The sequence below is a fragment of the Helianthus annuus genome, chromosome 7 (genome assembly GCF_002127325.2).
Source record: "Helianthus annuus cultivar XRQ/B chromosome 7, HanXRQr2.0-SUNRISE, whole genome shotgun sequence".
NCBI classification, from domain to species: Eukaryota; Viridiplantae; Streptophyta; class Magnoliopsida; order Asterales; family Asteraceae; genus Helianthus; species Helianthus annuus.
The window spans coordinates 132,465,294-132,484,631 of record NC_035439.2 but is presented as its reverse complement, the minus strand read 5'-3'; the positions used below and the strand labels follow the sequence as shown (position 1 = coordinate 132,484,631).

Genomic DNA, 19,338 nt, shown 5'->3' with positions numbered 1-19,338 from the left:
CGAATACTAGATACCCCTATCGAGGATACCATAAATCGAATGATGTGAGAAGATCCAACTAAGATCAAGAGAGAATCTAGAAAGGGAAACGGAAATTTCTATTAACTAAATTCCGATTACAAGACTAAACACAAGCTTAAGTATTCCCACAAACTAACGAACTTGACCAAACAAACTTGTGAATACATTGACATAACATGCATGCTATTGTGGACTAATAACATCACAGCCCTTGTTATTCAACCAATTCACTTATTATGCAACATAATGAAAGCTGGAAGTCACGAATGGGGAACGAATGGATGATAACACCGGTAAATTTATCACCGAGGTTTTGTCATGGTACACGAATCGGTTGGATCATTCCATGAGTCTAGCAGGCTTCTTGAGATTCCTTTTGGGCCTGTTGCTAATATCGTTAGTGGACTGGGTCGTGTCATTGTACTGGGCCGCATCAACTGCCATCCCCTCGAAGTACAGCTCGTCCTCAAGTTGGAAATCTGGAAAACGTGAACGAAGATCTGCATGATACTCCCATGTTGTCTCAACTACCTCTTGACCTTCCCAGAGACCAAAAGTTGAAGTTTCCCATTTAACCAATGAGACTTAATGATGTAGCTTGGCTGATATAACTGGTGCTCTTCTTCAATGCCCAATGGTAATGGAACGTGTTCTGAATTCCCACGCGCCTCACGTAGCAAAGAAACGTGAAATACCGGATGAATTTTCGAAATAGTTGGCAGTTTTAAGCAATAAGCAACCGTAAAAACGTCTTGACAACTTCATTGAGAAACGAAGTTGTACCGAACTTTGGCGATAATTCTATAGCCGCAAAAACACCATGTCGCCAACCTTGAACTCCTTGTCTAACCTGTGCTCATATGCATGTTTATTTCAGTTATACATATTATATTATTATGTATTTAAATAGATTGAAGAAATGATAAAAGAGGAGAGAAAATTTTGGATAAAAAAGTTCTACTCCTTTATCGTGTTTCTTGGGAGTGTTTGCCTACTAGAAAATTTTATCTTGGGAGATTGACCATCTCGAATTGGTCTTTATCAGCATTAGTGTATTCAATATAAAGGTCCACGATAGGAACCCACACCAAATCATACAATGCATCAATCCTTGAGCCTTGAATACGCGACTCACTGTAAATTTGCTCAAGAATTGACAGCTCATCACGGGAAAAGTCTAGCCCTGATATCAACAACAACTCATTCCTTTTCCTCAAAACTTTTAGCCTGGCTTGTTTGAGGTCAAAGTTTAACAGGAAATTAGTTAAAGAAAACCAATAAATAAAATACACGTATATACGAAATATTCAACAAACCCTTTGTTTAGTAGCCCCATCGAAAAGTGGCAGCGGGTCATCCCTGAAATTAAACAAGATCTTGAGGATTTTCATGTTGTTGATATGAATCATCTCAAAACGCTAGTGAAATGAGTTTCTGAAATCCATCTCCTTCCTCTTTCCTGCATCAATTGTAACGCCTCGCTTTTGTAACTTTCCTTAATTTGAAAGTTTGTCTTGTACTTCTATTTTTGGAAACTTGTATTCCCTTGTAATCGTATTCCGTTTCAAATCATTGTAATCAGAGGCATTAATCGTAATAAAACTTGATCAGTTTATAAGAATTATACATTGATTATTCGTACTTATTTGTCATTCGATTTATTCACATACTTGATACATATTCATCATTCTCATAGACACATACTTATCTTACAAACAAACTATCGTAAATACATGTTTTTATACACTTTAAACCTAAAATACTTAATTATATATTTGCAATACTAAATCTATACTTTTATTCATGTTTGACAGTTGATTATATGTTCTATATACAAGTTATACCTTAAAACATCAAACATATCAAACATTAGGGGCCAAATTGTAAAAAAAATTGAAAGTTTTCTCGGCTGAAACAACCAGCGACACATGGACGGGCACCCCCTTTGCTCCACGACGCACCTGCAGGGACGATCCGCAGCCAGCTCCTTTTGTTTCACGGATTGGCCTATTTTTGCACTCCAACTTCCACCTAACTCTCTTTAAAACACCATTAACACTTAACCTAACTTCCCCACTATAAATACAACCTCCCTAACCCTCATTTTCATTTTTCAAACACCAAATTCACTCTCAAATCCTCTCAAAAACACTCAAGAATTCTGATTTTTGGCAGAAAGTTTGCAAGACTTTTAAGTGAGTTCTAGCTCACTTCACTACTTAGTTCTTCTTGTTTCTTTTATCATTTTACTTGGATAACCTCTATGAATATTTTCATAAGTTTGCCATGGAAAACTAAGGTGAAATCTGACCATATTTGAGGTCCAAAGTAAGATTTAAATTCTGTTTTGTTCAAAGTTATTGTACCTTGTAGTTCTTGGCTAAAGCTTGGTGAAATCTTGTACCCACCAAGCTCACAACTAAGTCCACAGTTTTGGATTTGTGTAGAGGTTGATTTCCACCAAGAAGTGAGTTCAAAACTCTTTTACTTTAAGTTTATACATGTTATATTCCAAGTGTTGAAAACATCAACAATTTACCATCTTCCATATGGTTGAACTTTTGTCTTGTAAAAGTGTGAACCGTGGGAGCTTTCGCTTTCCAAGCTAGTTCCACTACCTTCCTTGTGTACCTTGTGTATGAACACTCAAGTAGCTTGCTAGTCTCAATGTAACATAACCTCGTCTAGCCTCCAGCATTTAGTTAACTCTTTCCATGTTGTGGTGGTTCACCCGAGTTAAGTCTTACTTGACTACTTGATGATGTATTAGTTAGTTGTTATTTCTTTTCATTCATGACCATCCGAATCATCCTTGTGATGATTTGTGTATTGGTGAATCATACAATAAGGTTAATCCTCCATACTTGACTTATATGACAATCTATGAAACTCATGATGGACTTAGCTTAGGATTATTATTATAACTATATATATATATATATATATGTGTGTGTATATATATATATATATATATATATATATATATATATATATATGAACATGGCTGAATTTATGATGATAATCGGTTTGTGATTATTCATCATAAACTTAGGTTACTTTATCTATGATTTTAAGTCTCTCGTTGTTGATTCTAATGGGCAAACTAGGACCCATGAAATCACATACAACTTAGTGTCAAAACGAGTACTTAGGCTAGATATACATTTATGCATATATACTTTTTGTACTTTAAATTCCAATCCGAATCTTTTGTCTTGATTCCGTTACTCACACACCTTCGTTTACCCCATGTAGGGTGACCTCGGAGTTCCATCCTCCAACACTCGAACTCTTCACGGGATTCCAAAGGAAAGCTTTGCAAAACCGTGAGTACACTCGAACGCCCTTTTTATGTTTTACACTTTTTGGGTGCAATATGTTTAACCTATCAAATATGCAAACACACTTATACTTTATGCAAACACAAACAATCCATCATACATGCTTAAATACATGATACTTGATTTGTATACTTGGATGATTCTCTTGTGTGATTTACTTGTCATTAACTTTGTACGAGCCTCCCCTTAACATGTATAGCGCTATAGGAGTAACGCACCGCCTGTAGACTTGTGGTCATGTTAAGTTTATTTAATGCGGTAATCAGAGGATTGACTTGTTAAATTGCATGCCATGATACATTTATCTAGTTAAACTATTTTTTCCATGTGGATTCGTTTAAACTGTTTTACATACTTATGCTATATTAAACTTGTGTACTCGCCAATGCCTTGTATGTTGAACTATACTTTTAAACATGTTGAAGGTTGATGATGATGATCTTGATGAAATCTAGTAGGGACGACTTTAGAAACACATATCGAAATACTAGATTATGTTCTTGTTATGTTGTTGAACTTTGTTGTATTTTATCTTTTCCATGTTGTACTTTGATTTCCTTTGATGTATCTTGACAATTATTATCTATGAATGAAATCGGTTTCGAATTGAATATTGTCACAATAGTGTTATGAAGTCTCGAGCAATCTCGTTTGTCTCACTCTGATGTTTCCGCCATCGGTTGGGGTGTGACATCAATCAAACAGGAACACGGTCATCTCTATTTATCTTTTTTTATAAAACACTAATAGCTTGTAAGACGATTACATTCTTACAGTTGTTTCTTGAGAAACTCAAATAGGTGGTTGATCTTGAGGACCAAGGAAGATTCAGTACCTGAATTGTCATTAAACTTGACTATCACATTTTTTTATTTAATCTGGATTATTTATATAACATTTAAAGTATTATTTATACTCGTGTCCCTTGCGGGGAGGCAAGTAATATGTTCGGCACAAGAGATAATCCCTCTAACACTCCAATAAACAGCAGTTGGAACTGTGTTTAGTGCTTTGGCCATAGCTGGTTCGTCAGAACTAACATACTTAGATGGGAGCACCTTAAACCGGATGATGCACTGAGTTAACTCAATGTCAATTACATGTGACATTGTGTTAAGCATAAGAACGATGTACAGTTTTAATTCGAATTTCGAATCGAATCGAATTTAAAATTATAATTTCGTATTCGATTCGTTTATGGGACTCAAATTCGAATTCTTGATAATCGAAACGAAATTTTGATAATCGAATTGAATTAAATCGAATTTCGAATTTTTCGAATTCAAAACGAATTCTGAACACCCCTATCCTCCACCACAGATCACCACCGCCATCTCAACCACCAATAATTAATTAAAGAATAGATAAACGATTTAGTGTTTTATCATTATCTTTTATATTTAATTTCTAGTTTCTAAGATTTAAAAATTACGAATGGTCCATACATGTTCTGTCTCTTTCCACCCTATGCCAGACCCCTAATTGTCTTGTGCGGTGCACCATTGTTATTGTAGTTTCCCTCTTAAAAAAATTGTACAATGCGCATACACTCACGTATAATCTACTGGTCTACTGGTACGATATTTATTCTCATAAAAATGGTGCATGTCCTCAAAGTGGAATTTTAAAAAAGGGGGTGTGGCTTAACGCCACACCGCCACATCACCTATTTTAGCGCCCCGAGGGGCTATGGACCAAACCGAGACAATTAAATGGGGGGCGCTATCATGCCCTCGCCATTGTGCTAACAGAAGAAAATTGGCATTTTCGAAGTGAGTGGTCAATATAACCGTTATGCAACGTTCATTTAAAAAAATTAATTCAAATATATATACGAACCTATCACAAACTAAAACACACACCAATCACAAACTAAAACACATACCACTCACAAAAAACCACATAAATTCTATCCAATCATTTTTAAGTGTTATTGACAATATGTTTATCGCAGTTACGCAAGAGACGATTAATTATTTGCAAGAAGAAGCCCAATCCTCTACATCGCGTAACAGACAACCGGCTCTTGAACGAGATCGGTTAGGTGCTCATGAACGTTTAATGCAAGATTATTTTTGTGAAGATCCGTTGTACGATGATGAACAGTTTAAACGAAGACGACGAGTGATTTTTTTAGTGACTTTGCATTTTTTTTATTTAAATTATGACATTGTATTTTTTTATTTAAAATATGGCATTTTATTTTTATTGTTTAAATTATGAGTTAAAAATTAATATATCAAAATTAAACAATATTTAAATTTAAATAAAAATAATAATTAGGTAATGATGATGTGGGCTTTAAACCATTGTATGCAAGTTAAAGGAAGGGGCTTTAAAGCCCCCTATGTGACGTGGGGGTGAGGTGACGTGATAAAGCCCCTATGGGCTTTATACCACACACTGTAGTAGTAGAGCATTCACATCCCTTCCACCAAATATACAATACCCTATAATTCCACTAAAAACAAATACATTTTCTTTCTTTGTCCAGTTAAATAATACTTTCTTATACATTTATCATTACTTTTTTTCCTTTCCTGCAGTTATAACCATTTTCAAAATATATTAAAAAATTATAAAGGGTAAACAGTGTCTCATCAAATATACAGATAAACAGTAATAATTTATCTCTTCTCCACTCACAACCACTTTTTATAATAAAAACCTTCCATGGAAAATTTGGTGTAGTGTTTGAATATGCTCAGAAAACGGATGTTCAAAAAAGTTATCAGTAGCATCCAATTTATGATTTTATTATATTCAAATAAATATAATATAATATAAAACCTCAAATTCTTATGAAAAATATAAACGACTGGTCAAGACAACAACGTCCCTATAGCTCAGTGGTAGAGCGCCAGTCTTGTAAACTGGAGGTCTGTAGTTCGATCCTGCATGGGGGCATTTTTATACATTTTCCAAAACATTTTTTTCAAGTTTGTTAGGAAACAACACCCAACCCTCTGTTACCCGACCCACTCCAATCCCCTTCAACAAACCCTAATCCTCTGTTTTCAACAGTAGCTTCTCATTTGAGCTTTTACTGTATCCAGTTTCTCAAATTGGATGCTGTTAGCAGAAAAAGAGATTGCTTCGGGTGAGGGAAGAAGATAAAATAATTTGGGTGGATAGAGAGGAACAAACATAAGTTGAAGAAACTGCTAAAGCGTCTGCATAGGAAAACATAAGGACATCGGGTTTTAATCGAATAGGTTTATTTGGTATGAAGGTGTTAATTAGGTGGCGGATCTAGAAAATCCGCCAAGCCGTAACGTTTTATAAAAAAGCTGTAACGATCTCATAAAAACGTCAATTTTTTCCAAAATTTACACTAATTTTACACTACCGCCGGAGCGCCAAGCCGTAGCGGAGGTTGCCCCTATTTATATGCTAGGTCCGCCAATAGGTGGACTCTGAGTAATTGGTATCTTTGGAAGTGTTACATTGTGAGTTGAATCAGAATTGAAAATTCGAAAACGGTTAACTTGGCTTCTGATTTCGCAAGTGTTTGAATCTGGACCTAGGATCGATGTTTTGTGTAATGTTGCAACTTGTGAGTTGCGACTGTTAGGCTGTATATGTGCGCATTAGTATGGGGTCAATATTGCCGTGGCAAAGGGGTTGGGTTAGCCGGCGAACACTTTTTTTAACTACATTCTGCAAATTCTTCTAGGATAGTTACCGCATAGAAGCATACCATATGATTTCCTAAAATATATAAGAAATGATATGCATTAGTATTTCACTTTCAATGGTTTTCTGCCCATTTCATGATTTTCTTTTTAGCTATTTTCTATTTAAATGAAAATAAACCTAAAATGATAAAATATATATATAAGAAGTTTCAGTACATACCTACTAATAAGTAGAGAGCACATACCTAATTATAAGTAGAGAACTGAAAGAAAAACAAATCTACATATTGCTCTAACGGTAATACATAACGTCCATTATATTATATTTAGCGATCAACTCCGCTCAAGAATAAGAATTTCGTGGTAATACTATGGAAGTACATTTTATCAATGGTAATTGACCAATTTGGAAAGTCAATGGGTTGTCTTATTATCAACTTGCAATTGTTGGAATCAAAGTTGTGTTATTTTCTATTTTTAGAATTTATTTTGAATCGCTAGAATAAATCCCATAATTCTCTCCCTAATTTATATCTACACCTCACACCCACTTCTCTTATATCCCTTCATTCACTTTGTATATCATTTTCCTCCACATTACATTAAAACCTGGAGACGCTCATGCAATTTTTAAATATTCATATATAACTTCCCTCTTTCAAACAATCTTTACATTTGTGCAGCATAATGGCACAACCATTGGTTCTTCTTCTCCTTGTCATTTTCATCACCATAGTTGGCGCAGCCGATCCACCGACAAACGCCCCCAAAGCATCACCGCCAACCGGTCCAGGAAAGGGATCAACACCATCGCCATCTACACGCCCTAATGCCCCGTCTCCATCCAAGGGTCCCTCGCCTACTTCTCCATCTCCATCTGCACCCTCGAGCGCTGACGGTTCATCACCTAGCCCATCTGCCCAAGAATCAAACGCTAGCCCACCAGCACCACCCGATTCTGGTGCTGATGCAACAGAAGAAGAAGACGCTGAAGCACCCGATCCTGATGCTGAAGGACCTGAGGCTGAGGATCTAGAATCCGAATACATGGAAGACTCTGCCCATACCTTGAAGGCTTCTATCGTGTCCGCTGTTGTTGCAGTTGCAGGATTCTTCATTTTTTAGATTGATTATGGTAAAAACTTAAGATAGAGTACGTAAAAAATAGATTATAACTAAATTAGCGCCAACACGTATTTAATGTACAAGGAAAGGCAAACTTGGTAAAGCTTTGGTAATTGTTTAATTCTTTCTATTCATGTATAATAATACTAGGTTATAGATCCGTGTATTACAGGTTGAATAATGAAAATGATATAATTCAGATATACGGGTTAAATTGAACCTAATTTTGTAATGCCATTTGGCCCCCAGGATATGAAAATACAATTACATTTTCATTAAACGACGCAACAGACGTATTCAAACTTCCCATGCCTGTTATTAGTGCTGAAATTAGGGGGGAAAGTACAATATTTTGTATATTCTCTTCAAATTTTCGTAATGTCATACAAAAACTCAAAAACGGCGTTTGTTAGCTGTTGAGGCATTGTTAATTATAACGGAGCGTCTAAATCAGTTACAACAGTGTATTCAATTAAACCACTGGCGAAAGTGTGCCCAATTTGCACATGTTTTACTTTATTCATGAATATATTACGTGAGTATAATGGTATGTACACACCATTAAAAATGTGTCTAAAACCACATTTTATTTAACGGACGCATAAACTCTCACTATAAAATACGTGTGTTGTTACCATGATATTTGACATAGGAAGATTAGAACCAACCTCTCTCTTCTAATCTTGAGTGGAGGGAGTGGTCACCCCTTGACGAGTATTTAAACAATTTTTTAACCAATAATGTAATGATATATCAAGTCCTCATTCCACTCCTCATTTTGCACTCAATCACTAGCAATGGTCAAACACATGTGTAATCTATTGAAAAAAATGTTTAATGTTTTGTTATGAAAATTTTGAATACCGAAAAAAACAAAACCCATTGGAAAAAAATCCTGGGTCCGACACTACTCGCCACCATCCCCCCTAGTGTCACAATTTAACCCGAAGTCAATTCAAAATGGTTTGTTTTGACCCAAACAAATTTAGTCATAACTCGTTTTAATCTAAACCTAATTTCAACCGTTATCTGGCCCATCCTGCTTGTTGAGCTTAGTTCTCATTAGGCTGGTGGGTATGGTGACGGAGGGAAGGCCGGCGACGGAGGGAAGACGGAGGGGGCGGCGTGGGAGGACTGGCGTCGCGGGGGGATGGCCCACCTGTTTGGTCCGTCGCAACCAACACAACTCCGACGGGGAGGACGGGACGGAGGGGGACGGAGGGGGGCGGCGTGGGAGGACGGTGGTGATGTGGCGGCGCCGGAGGGAGGACGGGGACCATACCGAGTGGCCTTAATAACTGCTTGTTGAGCTTAGTTCTCATTAATGAACATAGTCATAACTCCTTTTAATCTATACCCAACTTCAACCGTTATCCGGCCCATCCTGCTTGTTGAGATTAGTTCTCATTAATAATCATCGGAGCTTAAATAAAATAACCATTTAGATTTTATTTTTTTTATTGTGTTATATAAACTTCTCTTATTTGTTCACTAAGGTAGTGTTTGGTATGGGGGAATTGAAGGTGAAATAGAATGGATCATTTTAATTGAATGAAAAAAAATTCCAGTTATCACATGGTAATGAAATGGATCATTCTATAAGAATGTGATTCTTTCTAAATATAAGAATTTTCATTCCTTAGTAAGGGGTTTTTTTCATTCCTTCAAGGAATGGAAAGACATCTACAATAATAATAATAATAATAATAATAATAATAATAATAATAATAATAATAATAATAATAATAATAATTATTATTATTATTATTATTATTATTATTATTATTATTATTATTATTATTATCATTATCATTATCATTATTATTATTATTATGAGTAGGAGTTGGCTACAAAGCTTACTTTTCCTACAAAGTGTAGGAAGCAATCTCCTTGTGACATGTGACATCTAGTTTTATTTTACTAAAGGGCATTAAGGTAATTGAATAATTACAACAATTTATGAAAGATTTTATATCATAAAAATAAAAGACTATTTTTATGGAAACTTATGTCTATTAACTATTCGAAATTGGCAGTTACATCATTAGTATCAACGACTAAATCATCCGAAGTTCGAAACATAAACAAATTCATTGTTTCTTAACATTGTGTTTTATCAGTTTACGGTTACTTCACACTGTGTTATATCAATTTTCACAATTAAACACACCTCTCGTATATTTCGAAACATAAAACACATTCATTATTTCTTGACATTATGTTTTATCAGTTTCTGATTTCTTCACATTGTGTTATACCAATTTTTACAATTAAACACACCCCTCACTCATAAAACACAATAGTGTCTGAAATGCACAATATAAAACACACCAGTGAAATACACAATATAAAACACACAGCCACTGTATAGAACACACTAGTGTTAAATTACTTGAATAAAAATTTTTTAGATATGTAGCAATATGGTACTCATATTAAAGATAAAAAAACGCTTATTATTATGGTATAATTTTTTAAAAAAACAAATTATGTATAAAAAATTTATTGATGTTTTAAAAAGATGGGGGAAGTTGCATATGAGTTGCATGAAATTTACTTATATACCCTTAATTTAATAAATCAATCAATTTAATTAAAACAAATATTACAATTTTGCCCTCACTTCTTACACTTTTTAGACAAAACACACTTTGTAGAGTAACTACACCCTTATTATTATTATTATTATTATTATTATTATTATTATTATTATTATTATTATTATTATTATTATTATTATTACTATTATTATTATTGTAACAATTATATTTTGTCATTTTTATTAATTGTATTTCATTACTCGTTTTTTTGTCTATAAAACTGTATAAAGTAATAATTCATTTATTTATATATGGGTAACCAAACAATACAATGTAATGAAATGATTTATTTCATTCCATTGTCCATTCTATTTCTTAGTCCATTCTATTCTTTTGTTCATTCATTACTTCATACCAAACATACCCTAAGAGTATTCACATCTTTCCCAGCCTCATTCATAGAATTTGAGGAAAAATCACAAACAAAAAAAACATAGAAGACACCTCTTCATCCCATTCCTCGTCTGAATACGGGAAAACAAATTACAAATCCTCAAAATTTGTTTCTCACTATTCATTCCCCATATTATTTTTTATGGGTAGATGGATATGAGTGGAAGAAACAGAAAAAGTAATGAAAAAAATAAAAAAGAATTATTTAATTAAATAGAGGTAAACACGGGGAATATGATGTAAAAGGTTTTTAAAAGGTATAAAAATTTTAGGAAAACATGATTTTATTAATATTAGAGTAAATTACAAGTTTTGTCCTTTATGTTTGTACCAAATTGCAGACGGTGTCCTTTGCTTTAAATTTGACGAGTTTTGTCCTTAATATTTCAAAATCCTGCACGTTATGTCCTTTAGCCCTAACTCAGTCATATTTTTTTGTTAAATATGGTCATGTGCCTTGCACATAAGGGTATTCTTGTCATTTCACCTCTCCAGGGACTATTGCGTAATTAACTTATATCAAGGTACTAAATGAGTAAAACGATTAAAGAATAAGATATAAATACAAAATCTAATTAACTTCACTCTCTCTGCTCTCTCTCACTCTCTCAAACGCCTCTTCACTCTCTCTCTCTCTCTCTAAAAACCCTGCAACAAATATGAAGACTCAGTAAATAGTGCATCATATTATTCTTTTGCTCGAGAACAATAGTCAGAAATTGATCGAGAGTTTTGTTTCGGCATATGAAATTCAATACTATACAGAGATTGTTTTTCAAAGACTTGTTGATAAAATAAATCTTCTATATTCTGGTCTTTAATATTGAAAGCATTTGATGCTTCTAATTCAGAAAATTATCATCATCAAGTTTGATCAGAGCATAATTTTTGATATTCGGAAAAGATTGTTGATGAACGGATGTTGCATCACTGGTAATTGAATGAGATGCCATTGATAAGCAGAAAATCATAAAGAATTTGAAGATTTGATTGAGAATGACAAAAAGAATCAACAAATTTTGAAGAAAAATTCACCGAGATAATGATGAATTGAGAAGAAGAAATGAAAAAGGATTGATCGAAAATCTATGGAGGTTTGATCGGAATCAATGGAAGATCAAGAGCTTGCCTGGTAACAATTATGGCGGCTACGGTGGCTCGTCGTTTTCAGCTCACTATGCTAATTCGGGATTTAGGGCTCACAATAACACGACATTGTTCTTCAATTCATCTCTTAGTCAAAGTCAGCAAGCAGATCCACGCATATTTGGTAATGAGCCTGGGTCTGGGTCTTCATACTTGTTGCAGGGTTTTTAGCAGTGTTGCAGAAGTCGCTAGGCGCTCCCTAGTCCGCCGAGTGATGAGTTGGGAGTACTCGGGGTACTTAGGGAGTACTCGATGAGTACTTGGACATGTTAAATATAAAGAAATTAATTATTGGATATTTTATATGTGTCAAAATAAGCGTAATTCATCTCAAAACTATCATTATTCATGTCAAAGTTAGCATAACTCATGTCAAAATTAGCATAATCTCGATTCTCGAGTAGTCGCCGAGTAGGCCGAGCAGTCGATCGAGTATTCCGAGTAGTTGGCCGAGTATTCCGAGTAGTCGCCGAGTAGGCCAGTTTGACCGCCTCCGACTTATAAAGGTCGACTTGTAGGAACTCTCCAAGGTAAGGTTCCGAGTACCGAGTAGTCGCCGAGTACTCGGCCTTGGAATCCGACTTTTACAACACTAGTTTTTTTGAGAGAGAGACGGTGGAGAGGCGTTTGAGAGAGTGAGAGAGAGAAAAGAAAGTGAAGTTAATTAGGTTTTTTATTTATATCTTATTCTTTAATCTTTTTACACATTTAGTCCCTTGATACAAGTTATTTACTTAATAGCCACTAGAGAAGTAAAATGACAAAAATACCCTTATGTGCAAGGCACATGGTCATATTTAACCAAAAAAAAAAATTTGACTGAGCTAGGACTAAAAGACATAACGTGCTAGATTTTGAAACGTTAAGGACAAAACTCGTCAAATTTAAAGGCAAATGACACCGCCTGCAATTTGATACAAACATAAAGGGCAAAACTTGTAATTTACTCTTAGACCACCCGTAGTGGTATAAATTTTGGGGGTCTTTTCACAAAAGGACGCCCCTATGACCCCCCCTGGGTGTTATTGAGGCAAATTTGGTCTCCAGCGTTCTTTAATCCACGTCCAACTTCCAATTCTCTGGCCAATCACATGCATTCTTGTTTTCTTGCTCAATCACAGGCATTCTTCCTTTTAACATAATGCTCACATCCCCGCTACACCCATTTTAGAAAAACGCCTCATAAAGCCCCTTTGCTGACTAAACCGCCACATAGCGCAAAACGCCCAAGGGTGGGGTGTCTTCCACTACGCATGGTTTTAATATTATTATATGGTTAGGCTATGTCCATCTACAACCTTCTCCAACCTAACCTTTTAATAAAAAACTAATTTATCTCTTTTCAACCTACACAACCCAAGCTAAGGCCATGGGGTATGGGGCTTGGGTTGGGGGAAAACGCCCAAGACACCACCCCGGGTGGGCTTGGGTTGGGGCGTGGCCCTTGGGGCTTGGGTTTCAAGCCGGGCGTGGGGCGGGGGAAGCGAGGTGACATGGCGGGTTGTGTATGGCCAAAACAAAATAGCCGTTGGCCAACGACTATATTAAAAAAAAAGAATTAATTTTTCACTATAAAACTCACATTTTTCTTCCATTTTTTATCACATTCAACCACATCTTCTATACATCTTCAATTCTCCTTCTACAAAACGAAAAAATGCATCCTTACAACCGTCCTTTTGACTCGAACAACCCGTATGCATTCCAAGAAAATAATCCTAGCCCACCACCCACTCGTCCAATGCCTCGTCCATTTTTCATACACTCTTCTATGCCCGTTGAAACGAGTTATGCATCGTATCTCGGGAATCGTGTGTTTACTAACTTCCAACACACCGACGATTCGATACCTACCCCGTTTACACAATCGCCCATCGACCTTTCACCAACCTCCATCGACCTTTCACTAACCGAAACCGTCCCCGAAACTCAACCACCCAACGATGGTCCTTCCGCTTCCAAACCCATCAAAAAGAGAAGTCATAAGAAAAAAATCGAGGCGGATAAAGCAGTTGAAACCGTCAAACGAAAACAACAAAAATGGGTCGTTTGAAGAAGTTGCATTGGCGAGGGCATGGTGTCAACAATCTCAACATCCAACTTTAGGTATTCTTAAATTTTGTTTTTATTAATGGTTATTTTTTTATATAACTTTGTAATATATTAAATTTTGTTTTTATTAAAATGCAAAACCCAAAAAGTGGTGAAACCGAAGCCGACATTGTGACAAATGCAGTGGTCACATTCAAATCAAATGTGGGGACCGACTTCCGTTTCATGCATTGTTGGGAGATTTGTAAGTTCCATCCAAAGTGGGCGAATATCCCCATTGGTAGCGAAAGTAACTCGTCTTCCAAAAAGGTCAAGGGCCTCGTCCCAAGCACAATCTGATGCACGAGATCAAGAGTTTGAGGACCTTTTGGATGATTCGCCAAGCCCAAACCGGCCTGAGTATGGAAGAAATTCCGCAAGAAGGCGTGCTCAAAAATCAAGAGCTGGTACGGCAACGCCTTCAGCTGGGAGTTCGGGCTCGCGTAGGGGAATATACAGCGACCAGTTGGATGACATTTCATGCAAGTTGGATACATTCAACGTATTCCAACAACAAAGGGCCGAAATACGAAGGAGCAAAGAAGCTAGAGATGCCGCTAGAGATGCATAGAAACAAAAACGGGATGATTTGAAATCTCTATCCCAACCCATTGATCACCTACAGGGTGACGAGTTACAACTAGTCTTGGCGATGAGAGAAGAGATAAAAAACAAATATAAAAGTTAGGAATTTTTTTGTAATTTTCTTTATTTAAAAATATTAAAAAAATTAAATTTGTTGTTTTAAATAATATTCAAATAGCCCAGCGGGTCAGCCCAGCGAAGCCCACCAAACCCACGCCCCAAACCCCCGCCCCACCATACCGTGTTGAATGTGGGTTTAGCCATGTCTGCCACCCAAGCCACGTGTCAACTAATACCCAACCCCCGCCCCACCATACCCCACGGCTAACTCAACCTTCTACTCAGATTCACCACTCAACCTTTAAAACATTTTTATTAAATATACATTTTTATGCTTATTATTTATCCATAAATGTGTTAGAAATAATTACAATTAATATTTTCATTTGAAACTGATTTATTTTAAAAGCAAAATAAATAACAACAATATAAGAAATCTTTTAATAAAAAAACACATACATTCATCAAACATAGTTAATAAATATGACAAACAAATTACAACGATCACATGAAATGTAAAATTACAGGTACATAAAATACAAAGATAATGCATTTTTTATAAAATTATCGAAAAAATCTAACAAACCAGTAAGATCAGTACATGTGGAAAAACAAAGATAATGCGTTTTTTTATAAAAAATTTAATTAAAAAATATATTTATTTGAAGGAACTCTGTTTTTTGTAAAATTTATATAGATATGTTCAAAAAAAAGTTACACACTGTCTTTTCAGATTTTTTTAATAATTAAATATTAAAAATTTATTAAAAAAAATCATGTTTTAGGTAGGATTAATTGTTATAAAAAATGAAAAACATAATTAAAAAACTAACCATTAACTAGCCAACATATGACATCTTCAAAATATTTAAGAAAATCACAAATCAAAGTTGCACCCACAACCCAGTCATGAGATTTAAATGAATTTTATTATTTATTATTTTTTTAACCAATCAACCAAGCATTTAGTCACCTGTTGCCTTAAAGATGGAAAATGGGGATGAGATGTGAATGCTTTAAAATACATAGGACGGAGGAGCTGAGGGTGTAGGATATAAAGCAATTAGTACTTCTAGAAGTCAAGAACAAAAGCAGAGCATGGCCATGGAGTGTACTTGCATTCACCTTAATTATGGGTGTTGAAATCTCGTGGTCTTATGGGCCACACCCATGATTGACGGCCCAGCAGCTTATCTTCTCATCACCACATTCTATTATGTTTTGGATAAAAAGACCCCAAAGTTGTGAAAAAAAAAACAATCTTCATCACCACATTCTATTATTTTTTAGATAAAAAACCCCCAAAGTTGTGAAGAAACAAATATTAAAATATTAAAAACTCTAGACCTTTAAAATCTTATAGTTATAATATTTACATGTGAATTAAAGTATTATATATATGTAAACCGTATTGTTTGTTAAGTACACTCAACGACAGATTTACGATCATTAAGTCATAAACAAGTAACACCGATTACTATAAAATAACTGAGAATAATTTTAAAAGAATTCTAATGTACAAATCATGACTTCTAACTATCATAATGATAATCTCAATAAGTCTGAGCTTTGTATAAACATAACTAATATATTGCATATATAATGTGGATTCAAAGTGGGGAAGATCAAACACTCAATCTAGAACAAAATAAAAAAACAATGAAGTCACTGAAATAACAAGAGCGAACCATCTTAAAAAGAAAATATAATAAACTAAAATATTAAGAGAACTTTGTTAGTACGAACGGCGATAATAGATCAATGACCATAGTGGCGACTCTACTGCGGCAGAGCTATGAATGTGTCGAAACGCTTGCTTCTTGTTTCTGAATGTCAAAGCTTGCTCCTACCCTATATTACACCAATTAATTAAATAACTCTCTTACCCAGATTTGAGCTTGGGATATTCCCTTTAAGAGGCATGTGGCTTTACCAAGTGGGCTAGCCTACATTGGCGATCATTGCTATTACGGTACTGGAAATAACTACAAACGAAATGTGATTTAGCAATAACTACAAATTATGATTAAAAAAAGAAGTTATAATAAGTTTATTAAACAAATTTTAGTTTTGTTTAAATAAAGTAAATATTTAATCTAATAATGTCTATGGTTTTCCTACTTCCATCTTTGAAAAAGCATAAAGTTTGAAAAATGTATTCTTGTACACAAAACAAGGGGATATTGGCCTAAAATGATGCATGGATTGGCGGCAATTAGAGAAATAATAGATAGATATTCATTTGGTCAACTCTTTTGCACTTATTTTGTCGGTCCATATGAAAGACTCATCTTGATTCATATCCAACCAAAGCACAAAGGTTGACATTTTAGTAAAAATAAGTCACAAAAACATAGAACAACAAAATAACTCAAATTACAAATTGCAATAACACTATATATATTTTTGGTCAATAATTAACATCGTGATCCTTTTCTGCAATTGAGTGCCCCGGCTGCCCGAGTCATTGACGCCACGAGTGTAGATGGTCTGCCACTTAAACTCGACGCTCTTGCATAAGATGAAGCAGCACCTCTACCCGATTCCCTAAAATACGCACCATTTAACATCAAATCCCCTTCTGATCTCCAATTCCAGTTCTTCCATTCACTTTCGGGTGCGCTCTCGTGTTTTGTCACCTGTGCATTCATTAAACCATCGATAAATGTAACAAACGTACAAACATTTATATACAATAGTCTCACTTTCTTGTTACTCTTTGTTGTATGTACATATATTTTACAACATTTTTTTTTTTTTACTTTTGAATACTATCTAATCAATTTGCACCTTCATGAATTTAAACCCAAATTACATTTGTAGAGGGTACGTAATTATCAATGCCACTAGACCATGAGCCTAGGTGGTATTGTATGCATATTAATATGTATGTGTATGTATGCATATACCTCCTTGTCAAATCTTGTATTGGGTGCCAAAAATCTATTGCCTTGGCTATAGACAGTAGGGTTTGCACTACCTCCAATAGCATACATTTCCCAATGTGTATAGTCATTATTCACCACATGGAAATATCCATGTCTACATCTACAAAATTTCACATTCAAAAGTCAAAACCATGCATCAAGTGATTGTACTTAAATGTAATGTAAAATTGTGTGTGGTTGTACCTTGGCATTCTTTGAACAAGACCTTCACCAAAATGGTTAAATGCAATAGTAACTTGCATGTTTTTATCTTGTGTATAACTATCACTATGACCCAAAAGCATGACCTTATCATGATGAGTCATGTAATTGTTAGAAATAGTAATGGCTGTGGATCCATGTATGGCATCAATGAGCCCATCATGACAATTAGACAAAGAACAATGGTCAATCCATATATGTTGACTTGCAAAAATGGATATCCCATCACCATCAGATTGTGTCCACCATCCACTATGATGTGGTGAGTTCCTAATATTACCATTTCCAGCCTGCTTACAATCATGTATGTGAATACCATGTATGATAATATTAGTAGCATAATGTATGGTAATGCATGGCCCATTACCAATATGCACATTCACACCCCTTCCATCTATAGTTTTAAAAGAGTTCATAACAAGTTCTTGACGTAACTGAATAACCATGTCACGTTTAAAAATGATCCATAACGGTTCATCTTGAATAACCGCATGTCGAAGGGTCCCGGGAACAGGGTTCACCGGGTTATCGTTCCCGGGATCCGTGACTACATATATCTTGCCGTTTCGCCCGCCCATTGCGTTCTTTCCGAACCCAATGGCGCAGTCAGCGAGCCGCTGGCGGTTGGTGGCCCAGTTAGAGTCACACCGCCAGCAGTCGTCGATCGGGTTACCCGTGCCGCAAGAGAGGTAACCCAAGCTTCTCCTAGAGGCATTGATGCTCTGGTGGACTTCATTGACTATTGCATCTGGGGTTTGGTTTGATGATGATGAAGAAGAAGCAATGGCTAGTGAAGATGCCAAGAGGATCATTGGTAGAAAAATGGTGGCCATTTTAGAAGTGATAGAAGAAGGTTGGAGTGAGAGATACGGTCATGTTGCAGACGGTGTTATATAGTGATCATGTGCCATGTGGCCGTGATAAATGGCGTAATTAGTTTAAGGATTGGAGACCCACGAGGAAAAGTAGGGTTAAATTTTCTTGGAGTTCTCATTGGGTTGGTTTAAACGGTTAGGGTTTGAGCTTTTCAACAGTTTTAGGTCAACCTTGAAAATATTTTATTATATTTTTATAGGTATATAAAGTATGAAAAAGGTACTCAAAGTCCAAAAACTGTTAACTGAAATTTATTGATAACTGGACCATCACAAAACCAGGTTAAACCAATAAGGGATAGGGGTGGTCATTA

General features: G+C 35.4%; 1 protein-coding gene and 1 non-coding gene across 2 annotated transcripts; one reads left to right on the top strand and one right to left on the bottom strand.

Annotated features, from left to right (window-relative positions):
- The first annotated feature begins 6,197 nt into the window (after positions 1 to 6,197).
- Positions 6,198 to 6,269, top strand: TRNAT-UGU. The gene has a single exon. It is a non-coding gene; the product is annotated as a tRNA-Thr (tRNA).
- An 11,000-nt stretch (positions 6,270 to 17,269) lies between these two features.
- Positions 17,270 to 19,022, bottom strand: LOC110868670 (pectate lyase). Its single transcript, XM_022117902.2, has 3 exons — positions 18,132 to 19,022; positions 17,910 to 18,048; positions 17,270 to 17,639 (listed from the first exon to the last, which is right to left on the bottom strand). Exons 1-3 carry the CDS (start codon positions 18,980 to 18,982, stop codon positions 17,418 to 17,420), a joined length of 1,212 nt encoding a protein of 403 aa, XP_021973594.1. The 5' UTR covers positions 18,983 to 19,022; the 3' UTR covers positions 17,270 to 17,417.
- Positions 19,023 to 19,338: the final 316 nt, after the last annotated feature.

Bases quoted from the DNA above. Each gene is read 5' to 3' on its own strand.
- LOC110868670 (XM_022117902.2), bottom strand. From the start codon at position 18,982: ATGGCCACCATTTTTCTACCAATGATCCTCTTGGCATCTTCACTAGCC. The intron at 18,049-18,131 runs GTACAACCACAC...GAAATTTTGTAG, and splicing joins CTTGTTCAAAGAATGCCAAG to ATGTAGACATGGATATTTCC. The intron at 17,640-17,909 runs GTATATGCATAC...ATGAATGCACAG, and splicing joins ATACAAGATTTGACAAGGAG to GTGACAAAACACGAGAGCGC.